Raw genomic sequence first — 11,894 nt, forward strand, 5'->3', positions numbered from 1 at the left:
CGTGTTGAATATTCTATTTGAAATATATTGGGATATATACGCGTTGACTCTGTTCAGAAACGAATAAATCGTCAACTCAACACGCGATACGCAGAAGCCGGTGGGTATAATTTGAAAAATATGCGGTCCGACCGCGGCCTCGGCCCATCCTCGATCGGTAAATCGGCGGTCCATGTTCTCCTCCGGATAAAGGATCATTCAATGATGATTCTCGCGTAGTAACGAATCGTCACGAACGCCGGCTGTCGCGCGAGCAGATTGCAAGCACCTGTCCTACAGAAAATATCCACCGGTGGATATTCAACGACGAAGGTGGCACGGCAGAAGGTTTGTCAGCTGCTACCGCAGCTGAAGTAACCGATCGCCTTCCATCGGAGCGAGATGACGATATATAGATCGCAAAAATTCCGCTTTCGATCCGTCCGTGGACCGTGCTCCGTCTCGGTCTCGAATTTCACGAACGGCTGCTCCGCGGTCCACAGATTTTTCAATCTGTCGATATTTTGCGCGCCACGTATTCTCTATGGATCGTGTTTCGTCGTTAGTTGCTCTAGGCTGGACGCTAAGTATGTAAATAGAGAGACGTTTCGACAACGCAAACCATCTGCGACACGGAAAGCGAACATATTTTAAAATTAAAAATTAATAATCGAACGTTTTAGTAATTAATTTCAACGACGAATCGTTTAAAGAACTACCGAACATTGTTATTGGAAAAGGCACGATGAGATTTTCTTATCAAGATGGCCGCCAGTAGTTCCTCAACCTTGGCCCGATTTTGCTTCTGATGTAATTTCTTTTTGACGAAACGCTGTTCAGAGTTCCAATTCAAAAATTTATGAGCTACGTCGAAAGACGTAACATCATCTATGGTGTAAGGTTCAGTATTACGATATGAGCTTATGGCGCGTGTCGGCTTCGAGTTTCCGAAACAACTCCCCGAAAATCCAACGTTTTTTTTTTTGCGACGTCGTGGAGCGTGCAGGTTGGTTTCGAGTTCCCCGCTCGATTGCTTGGAAATTTTACCTTGCACCACGTATTGAGTTCTTTAGAAACCGTTCCGAAATGCATCTTCAGGGCAAAGAGATTTTACTCTTTGAAAATAATCGCAAACGAACAGTGGAAAGAATTAAATTAAAAATATTTATGTTGGAGAAAAACATTTAAATTTCTAACCATCGGAACATACTAATTCGAGTTAGTTGTCTTTAATGCTTTGCCTCCTGTTCGTGGTCGGTATTATAATTTTACCATAATCGATTTTGTACTTAAACCCAACTCGATACAAAGCTTTCTGAAACTTCTTAGTAATAACAGTACTTTGCATCGTTCAAGATTTCATGTCGTTCATTAACGGTTTTGCCCTTTGAATGCGTCTGAAAGGAATTAGGTAGATGAATCCTTGGGAATAATAAACGTAAAAGTTATCTAAGTTCACTGAATATAAATCTAATTAATAACCGAAGGTTAAATGACCTGATTCCTTTAAAATATTCAAGAAGTTCAAAAAGTAAATTGTATACGACTGTATCATAGTTTTCTAATTTATGCAGATGTAAACCGACACGGGCTTTGTATCAAACACCTTGCTGGACGAAAGAAGGCACAAAACGAACACCTGGATGTCCTAGTTATCATTGTACCTTACGCGGACCATACTAAACAATGATCGAAACGTCATCGACATCGTAACGAAGGATCGAACAAATTCTGGTATGTGTTTGATAAATTTTATATTACCCTGTTTATCAGAAGTTAAAAGGTAATAGAAACAACAGTGAATAGGCGAGAATTAGCACCGATTGGTGGTACAAAAGGAGCGACGAAAATTAAGTAAAGTTGAAAGGGACCGGATTCGAAGTCGGCAAAGTTCAGAAAACGCCAACGCCAGACAGCGCGAAACGATAATTAATCGGCAAGCTGTTAGGTAGAAGCAACAATATCGAAGAGAGACTCGATAGAACGAAGATTGCGAAAGATCTAGTCCAGCTGTTGATTCCACGATCCCTGTAGACCGAGCGTTTCCCATACATAAATAACGCCTCGCCTACACCCACCGTATTATATGGTCCCATTATATCGTATTATATCAACCACCCATTATCCAGCCTGTTCTCTCGTTGCTTAATCTCCGTCCCCAGACACCGTCAGCCAAAGCAGACGACGCAAACAGCCATTTTTCGACCTACCGACTCGACACAGATTTTTTATCGTCGTCATTTTAGTATCACAAATCAAAAATTATTTAAATAATCGTTTTCCTTAAAGTGCACCACAATCATTGCTCGTTCGAGAATTCGATCATCGATCAAGGAAATTACAGGCCACGCGTGCTATGGATAAGGAAAGATAAATACACGACGATCGCCGTTGGTGAAAAATAAGTTTGAGCAAGTAGCACATCTGTCGAACGTCAAAGAGGAAATGATTTCACGGAAGAGAGTAATATTAGCGAAACGGAAACGGGGAACCAAATTTCGCCCTTTCGGTTGGTTCATGGCACCGTGAACGATCGCATGAATTAACATTTTGATGCCGTGAGTCGTCGGGTTGTTTTAATTTATAATTAAGACCCCGGGGCTAATTGCAGTCGACCAGGGACCAGGCATGTAACTGCAATGTCGAATAAGTAATGATCGTTTGCGTTGCGCAGCGGCATATCGAATCGTGTTTGCTATCTGGCGAACCTATGGTTGCACTTGCACTCGTCTCGATGCGATATTTCGTTCATTATTTTAACACGCTCGTTGTAAACTCATTGAAATATTCATATACTTGGAATTCAATTGTCAAATATTCAATTGTCTAAGTAGGCAAAATAATTACATCGTATATTAAAACAAAAATGTTGAATTATTGAACCAGATATACAAATCGAAGAAATACTGCAAAATACAAGTACACATTAATGCAATTAAACAAAATAAATTGTCAAATATAATTGAACTGTCATACCGACTTGAAGATTCGGAGGTGATTTTAGCACAGACGAGGTATACGAGTAGACCTTTCACCTTATGGACTTTCGTGGCTCAATCTGACTGCCATACCGACCTCAAAATTCGGAGGTGATTTTAGCGTCCTCTTCTCATGGATGGCGGTCAATTGAGAAACTATTCACTGAATTAGTATTGATAGGCAAACAGCTGTAGTGTTTGTGTAAATACATGTGAGTTGACTATGGAAGGGATTGAAATTCATTTCTGAATCTGTTGGTAACGTTGCGAATGTCACGAAAATAGAAATGGGATTTCGAGACCCCATAAAAATGAGCCGAAAAAATACATTGGGTGAAAGATCTACTCGTATACCTCGTCTCTGACAATAATCTAGAATCTTTGATGAATCAATGAGAATCAAAAATAATCTAGCGAAGAAGCTCTATATTTATGATGACCTATGCAAGGCGGATCGCAGCCAATTTGCTAATATTATTTAGTTTTTAATTAATAATTGCATTACCCAGCTAAGAGTATTACGATTGTTAATTAAACGCTAAATAATATTACCCAGGTCTCATCACGTGGAGGTTGCTGCGAATAGAGACCTGCACTAACCGATTCCCAACCACCTTCCATTAATAAAGATCTTTTTTGACCAACGATCGTTGGTCGAATAAGAAACAAACGAAAGTGCAACCAATGAAAGATGCACAACCAACGAAAAGAGTTGAAGGGATTTTCAAAAGAATTTGTCTTCAAATAAAAACAACCTCCCTAACATAATGGTTAACCAAACACCTGTCTAACTATAAATCTAAATTCGTTTATTATATCAAGAAACAATTCTAAATTCGCAGCCATTAGCTCGGTGTCACCCACGAAGAATAACTTTTCTATCGTGGGTGACACCGATTACCAGGTCTCACCACGTGGAGGTTGCTGCGAGTGGAGACCCGAAGGGAGATAGATGGAATCCAAGTTCCATCGATCTCCCTTTTACATCCTTAGAAACTAGATTAGTCATGCCAAGTAATTATTTTGTTTAAAAAGGGATGAAGCTAAATTGTTGGAGACGCGACGCGACGCGATGCTGAACCGTGCAGCAGATCTTCGGATCGAATCAACACTACCCTTGGTAGATTGATTTCTATTTCTAGAAATCGATCTATCATTGGCAGGTGACTAGATCTTTCGGACAAACTGGACGGCCGATCACATGTTTCGTTCGACGAAACAGTGGTGACCGAAGCAAGAAACGAGATAACGAGTCGAGAGAAGCTACTTGTTAAATAATTACTTGGCAATATTGGGAGACGCATACAATAGGGACTTAAAATTAACGTCGAAGCTCAAGTCTAGTCAACTTGAAGCTAAAATTCGGACGATAGAAGGGAACAAAGTTCCTTGTACCAAGCAATTATGTGGTTAAAAAGAGGGATGAAGCTAAATCGTGGGATACGCGACGCGACGCGATGCTGAACCGTGTAGCTGATCCGAGGATCGAACCTACTGCCCTTGCTAACTCGATCTCAACAAGAAAACAGAGAACTGCAACTCCGAATCGAGGTCTCCATTTCTCCAACGCAACCCGCCGGGAGCCCGAAGGACCCGACTTAGGCTGTCTGACAAAGAGAGAGTACCTGAGACGGTGTCGACTTCCGCTGGAAGGTATGCGTTTCCGCAGAATACGGAAACTCCACACCTTCCAGCGAAGTGCCGTTTTCCCTCAATCAAGCTTACCAAGGGAAGGCGATTAGATCTTTCGGACCAGATACACGGCCGATCACATGTTTCAATCGATGAAACAGTGGTGACCGAAGCTAGGAACGAGGGAACGAGAAAACGAGAAGCTACTTATTGAATAATTGCTTGGTAAAGCGCGGTGATACGTATAATAAAGAAATCTTCGACGTTAATTTTAAGATTCGCGACGAAGCTTAAATCTAATCGACTTAGAATTAAATGTCCCTCGGCGGTTGTGGCATACTCCCTCGATGTCCCTGTGAATAATCTGAAACTAAAATTGATACCCATATTAGTGACATACGAAAGGAAATTTAATAACCACCATGCAAACTAGACGAAGCGATGGAATAATTAGTTGTGCTGATGTACCTAAGAGTGAGAATCTATAAGATACTCGATGTTAGACCTACCTAAGGAAATGTACAAAATTTACACATAATAAAACTAAAGTATTCTACCTATACTTGCGTAACGAGAGTATAATGTCGAAGTAAAATAGCAAACGATTACCAAAATTATCTCAAGAACCATACAAATTTCAAAGATGAACAGAAACAAAGATTGACCAGAATTGAAAATCCAACGATGATATCAAGGAATGAAAATGTCCAAGTAAAATAGCAAACAATTACGAAAATTTATCCCAAGAACCATACAAATTTCAAAGACGAACAGAAACAAAGATTGACCAGAATTAAAAATCCAACATTGAAATAGAACAAGAATAAAAATCTTATTCTAATTAGTGACATCAAAATTCATAAAATAATATACAAACAAAAATGGTACATGATTCAACACAATCATGCCAATTCAAAAAATAAGGCAGTAATAGAAATAAAGGAGGACAACATAGTAATCAGATAAAACCGGACAGTCAAAGACCATTGAATTATGACCAAACAAATAAAATAAACTGGTCAATTTTGTGATAATAATATAAATAAGTAAAGTGGGCTTACTACTTGTCGAGCATTAGTTACCATTACCAAGGAAGCACCAAAGGTCCAGCTGTAACATAAGAAACGATTCGTAATTTAGCAAAAGCGATGAACAGTTCCATAACGTTCAATTGGTATGAAACAACAAAATAGAAGTGGGGAGAGCAATTTTAAATAGTTCTTACCAGTGGTCATCACGGTCCGGCACTGGTCAGTAGTGGTCAGTAGTGGTCAGTAGTCGGATCTGTACTGGTCAGCACTGGTCAGTAGTGGTCAGTTCTGGTCAGTCCTGGTCAGTCCTGGTCAGTCCTGGTCAGTCCTGGTCACTCCTGGTCACTCCTGGTCCCCAGTGGTCTGCGCTCCACGAATGGCCTGGCGTAGGCCCGCGAGACCCGTTCCCCCTGGATGCTCCAGGGGTACTGAAGAATTTGTCCAGCGGTAGTCTTCGAGTGGAGAAGTCGAAGAGTGGGGAGACAGTGTCAACATGAAGAGTTAAGAACCGCTTGGTCTGGCGAACAACAACACTATTTCGATTGGTCACACCTCTTGACTATTTCTGGATCTTCACTGGACAGCTGACCTTAATGTCAACCTCACTGTTGACCACCAGTGACCATAAGCTAGTCATCGTTGATCATCGACCCATGAAAACCATTACGAAGATAGCCTTCTTACGAGGATCCTCTTACAATTTGATGCATGATCTTTTTAACATTTTGTTCCACTTTGGAAGAGTGTATCTCATGTTATAAAACACTCATGGTACAGTGATAGCGTTCATCCCACTAGCGATAGGTCTATTCTTTACCTCGGATTTCAGCTGTTTCGAAAGCAAGAAAGAAAGACTCACATTCGCCTTCATTCTTGAATTCCTGAAGCTGTCCAAAGCACCTAAGCTCACGTACACATGGCTGTAAATTGGTGTGTGTAAATGGAGGGGTAAGCTTATTCTGGGCCCCGATCTGAAGGAAAACAGGCGCCTCATACGGCTCTGGTCGCCAAATGTTTAACAGGACGACCAGGCTCGCACGAGACCCTAGGAAAATGGAAAAATAGAAAACTTAAAACTATCCTTACATTCCATTCTCATTCATAGTCTGGCAAGGGTGTAGTGGCTCTTCAATGGCCGCTACATACGAATTAATCAATATTTCTTTAGTAGGCAACTTGAACACACGCGTAGTTTAGGATATTAAATATTTATAAAAAAAATAACGCTAGTGGGTCACTTATCTGAGAAAAGGACCGACGAAAGAATGATACTTTTTATTTCTCTTTGTAACACCTATCAATATAAATATAACACATATACAAACAATGTAACAAACAATCTAAGAAAGAAGGTTCATAGTATCACTTTTGTCGACAGAATGTTCTTGTTCGATGTTATTAGTAACGAGGAAAGTATTTTCGCTTGTTTATTAAACTATTGTAGGAAAACAATGAGATCGTTTCGAATATGTAATATATGGCTAATATCGATATACATCAGAACTTTGTCTGTCCACAACTGTTACACTATCATTGCAGCTCTTATAATTGTTTTTAACTCCTGTCCAGCACCGATATTTTTGTCTCCCTACAATAGATCTCGATTACGTTGCAAATGGCGATCGAATAAGCGAAAACCAAACAGGTACGAACGGAAAGGATGAAAATGGAAGATTTAAAAGAAAGGAACGTGAAACGCAACGATTATTTGCTAGTGACTGCTTCCTTTCCACTATTTTCCATTTTGCTCTTCTTTTTCAAAGCACGAGCCCTTATGTTGCACATTGTCTTGGAGACCAACCAAAGCGTGCCTTTTTCGCAAATACAGTTCAACGCTTGTACAAAACCAACGAATAAGAAGTGGGGCGGGTAGCCGGTTGTGACCAGTTCAATGCCGACCGTCTTCAACGACGTTTCAACGAACTTCTCTGCGCTTGGCGCCATCCATGTCGCTTTCCTGAAAACAGTCCACAGTTAGAGTAGTTCCCCGATCAAGTAAACTTATTTTTATCAAACATAATTTATATAATCCTATTAATATTCCCGATTAATACTCTGTCAATGCGTTTCAATTTTATCGATTAAACATTTTTCTTCTTCTTCCCCCTTTGATTTTCTTTCCAGACGATCATTGTCCACTATTTACTCGCAGGCAGCGTCCGGTGACAAATTGTCAGCTACGAGTTAACTCGTAGTTGGCAGTCAATGTGTTGAAACGACTTCCTTTCGCGAGCGACCTTCTGTACACGATTATTCCATATTCCACGTTCGATATTATTTACTGTCGAAATTCGATTTATACAACACATGCTGAATTTTCACAATGCTCATTAGCATGCTAAAGAAAATTTGCATGCTGTTACGCAATGAGGGCATCAATGTCAATCGAGCGCGAACAAGAATAATTAGCTACCATTGGAAATTAACTGTCGAGTATTGTATCAACTTTTTAAGAATCGATTTGAATAAATTTGTACGATAAAATCTCTGATGATCGATCATCGAGATGGATCGTCCAAAGCATGCCCAAAATTACTTCTAACGAGATTTCATTTCTTTTACAGTTCGATCGCTATGGCCAGTTTCGTGGGACACAAAATGAACGAGCGAACGAACGGATGTGAATTAAGTAAATGCAAGTCGGAATGATTACTTGATCTTCGACATCTTCGTCGCCACCACGCCAGGAATTATGCATTGAACAGTGACGTTGTTGCGCTCGGCTTCCGCTGCTAAATCGCGGCTGAGTTTTACCACGTAAGCTTTACTCGCGGCGTACACGCTCAAGTAAGGACCAGGTATGATCCCCATCGCCGAACTGATATTTATAAGCACTCCTTTCTTTCTCTCGAACATTTTTGGAAGAACGGCCCTCGCCACTCCGGTCACGGCCGCCACGTTCAATTGTAAAATTCTCGCTATACATTCCTCCGAGACGTTGGTGAATAATTCGGGATGGTCGTAACTCGCCCCAGCATTGTTCACCACTACGGCGATCTGTCGAAAAAGAATATGCCAATTGAACGTTTCCATTCGAAATATCTGCTACCAGAACAAAATAATAGTTTCATTATTCTTAGCAAAAATCCTGTATGATAAATATATTAACACAGTTGATCTAATACGGTTGACCGGTGTACTTATACGTTAACACGTCGAGTGTTGAATGTTTCGGTGAGAACGGAAGTGGACTTTGCATGTCAAACAACGTATAATAAATTTTAATGTTTCTCGTACCTGGAAGTTAAAAATACCCGCGATAAGAAACGATATACTTATTTTATCAAAAATATGTAGAGCAGGAAAACTGAAAGGGCACCTCTTCATACTACTACCCCTTGGATTCGACAGTGCTAAACATCATTATTTGATAGATTGCATCGAAGCATATTTCACGTTAGCTGGCTTTATTGCAGATCGAAAGGAAGACAAGTACCTCGAGATCCTCGACGGATTTGGCGATTTTTTCGAACACAGCCTGGCCCTTCGTCAAGTCAGCCTCCACGATTCGTACTTTGACGTTGTATCGTTGCTTGATCTCCGCCGCCACCTCCTCGAGAGTCGACAAGGATCGAGAGATCAACACGATGTCGAGGCCTTTTTCCGCGAACTGCTCCGCGTACGCTTTTCCGATTCCATTGGTGGCTCCAGTGACCACGGCCCATCTACCCTGCTTCGTTATATCGATACCGAAACCAAAACTGGGCGCGATAAGTTTCCTCCAGATGGTGAGGCTGAGCTTTAATAAAATCCTCAGCCCGATCGCCACAAACGCGATCAGAGATATTGTTTCCCAACTGGTCAGCGACATCCTGCAACGATTCGGAACAGTGTAAACGATTGTGCCCGAGCCGATCGATTTCTACGACTAATCGCGCGCGGCTATCAACGCCGTTTGCTTCGTTTACGACGTTTATACCACGCGATGGCCGTACGTGTACTTCTTACGATTCTTCCTACTTTACCTCGTTTCGCCCCCGCTGCTCGCGACCGCGATAACATAATCAGCTCGAGCCAGTCATTGCCGGTCAATATGCCCGGGTCGTGATATCAAACCTTGTCACGCTGATACGCAAAAATACGCTTTTCTGTCACGTGGTCTTAAAAAATAACGTTTGGGCTTAAAAAAGTCACGGATCTTGTGCATAGAGCCTAGAGACTAGGCCTCAAAATTTAGTTGCGGTAGTCACACACGTGCAATTTCCGGAAGTGTAATCAAGACATTTACAGCGTCACAGTATACCCACGTTTCATCCAAGGTTCGTTCCATCTTCTATCGCTATTTGTTCGTCATTTGCATGCGGATTAAATTTTCATAAATGCTAATACACAGGTTACAGCATTATCGTAATTTTCCTTCGAGTTATCCTTCTCTTTCTGTTGCACGGTACTCCGACGGATTTATCATTGTCTGCGACCTCGATTGACCTTGAGCGACTATGATCATCGAATACGTCAAAATGTAGATTACTAAACGTGTTATGATTTCTCGTACGAGTGCATACGAGAGAAGTGGCTATAGTGATTTACGAATGCATTCGAACGACTTAAAAATTAATATTCGTATCTTTCGGTACCGTTTCCGTTTACTTGCTATAGTGAATCGACGCGTTATCATGGGCATCCGATTCACAGCTAAAAAGCAATGAAGATAAGGTATCAAGGTTTGATAATTGACGCTACTTATTGAGAGATAATTATTGACCTTACTGGTATCAAAAATGTACTATTGCTTAAATATTCAAGTCAAATAGGTCTGTTCGGTACGACGAACGAAAATTAAATCAGGACAATTTTGACGACTTCTAACATTATTGCAGAAATTTATCAAGAAGATTTAAACCTCCTTCGTTGTTTAATTTAACGATGATACAGCTTGTATTTCCCATTAGCAATTTAACGATCGTAAACTTCATGGTTTGCGCTCCCCTGTATTTGAACTTCACAACCGTATGTTAATTTTATTTCAACCGTCGATCACTGGTATTTTTTAAAAAATTATTAGAAAATCTAATTTAAGATATTAACGCGTCTACAACCATTATTGACCCGCGCAGAATCATGCACTTATAAACACAAAACATTGGAGTTTATATTGATCATATGCAACGTAGAAACAACATTAACTAAATACTCGTAAATCGATCCTTTCGCTAAGGGTCGTCCTCCCTACTTATGAAAACACTGATTTATCGTGCAACCCACTCGTCTAATCGTGGCTGTCTTACCGTCATCGATATTGTCAATTGACTTTGTTAATAACCGATGCTAGCGTACCATGTATCCGTCAAGCTATATCAGTCGTAAATAGCATTACATGAACGTACTCTTTTTTTTTTTTAATATAATGTCTCTGTCGATCCCTGCGAGGGCCTGCAGCTAATAAATCATCTCACCTGTGCTCGAAATTTCGTATTCGTTCCTCGGTTCGACACGTGTCTCCTCGGTGCAATTGATACGCCTTCGTGTCACGTTCATGAAAAGCTCGATGACAGCGCGCGGGTAAAAAGGAAGAGTCGATGCACTCGGTGTCGCGGCGGAAGTCGCACTCGAGCCAGAAGAACAACGTCTCCGTTGATTTCGTCGACGAGGAAGAAAAGCGAAACGTCGAGCGAGTTATCGGTGACCGAACGACCCACGGAGGACCAGCCAAAACGAAACAAGGAGAAAGCAGGAAGAGTAAGGGCGAAACGAGATGGAAGGTCGAAGGTGGCGAGAGGGAGCGAGAGGACGCGACACTGTGTAGCTCGTGAGACACGGTCGATGTCGAGGAACGTGGTGGAGTTTGCGCGGATCGCGGACCACGGATACGGATAAGGATTCACGTGGTCGTGGACGCGTTCGAACGTTGAACGTGGATATAGAAGTGGACGCTGGCAATGTCAGGGCTAGGCTATACCAGAAGAAAGTCGCCGCTTCCACCTTTCTTTCGACGAGAGAGGGGAAACGGTTGACTTTTTCTTTGACACACTTCGCGATTCACGTGTAACGCGTACCGCTTCGAAAGAGTGGACTAACACACCGACGAGATTTACGTTCCTAATCTGATCGTCTTCGATTCACCCGTCAACCTTTTTTCACGGATGTACGATCAGTCGAAATCGCCGTCGTGCATCATACTTTCTATATTTTAATTTTTACTTTTACTGGCCCGTCGACGTTCGATTTCGGACGACACGCGGTACGGGGGAAACGACTAAATTTTAGACGAGATAGAAAGTTAATTTTTTGTATGGATCGAAGCTGTTCCATCGACATCCAATTTCATAGGACC

General features: G+C 41.4%; 1 protein-coding gene across 2 annotated transcripts; it reads right to left on the bottom strand.

The window, feature by feature from the left end:
- Nucleotides 1-6,880: 6,880 nt before the first annotated feature.
- On the bottom strand, nt 6,881-11,472 carry LOC143340956 (very-long-chain 3-oxoacyl-CoA reductase). 2 transcript variants are annotated; one of them, XM_076763420.1, is made up of 4 exons: nt 11,017-11,472; nt 9,057-9,432; nt 8,274-8,617; nt 6,881-7,577 (listed from the first exon to the last, which is right to left on the bottom strand). In XM_076763420.1, exons 2-4 carry the CDS (start codon nt 9,429-9,431, stop codon nt 7,325-7,327), a joined length of 972 nt encoding a protein of 323 aa, XP_076619535.1. In that variant the 5' UTR covers nt 9,432; nt 11,017-11,472; the 3' UTR covers nt 6,881-7,324. The 2 variants fall into 2 exon arrangements, with proteins under 2 accessions (XP_076619535.1, XP_076619524.1); XM_076763409.1 differs by lacking the exon at nt 11,017-11,472 and adding an exon at nt 9,868-9,905.
- Nucleotides 11,473-11,894: the final 422 nt, after the last annotated feature.

The sequence above is a fragment of the Colletes latitarsis genome, chromosome 1 (assembly GCF_051014445.1).
Source record: "Colletes latitarsis isolate SP2378_abdomen chromosome 1, iyColLati1, whole genome shotgun sequence".
Taxonomy (NCBI): domain Eukaryota; kingdom Metazoa; phylum Arthropoda; class Insecta; order Hymenoptera; family Colletidae; genus Colletes; species Colletes latitarsis.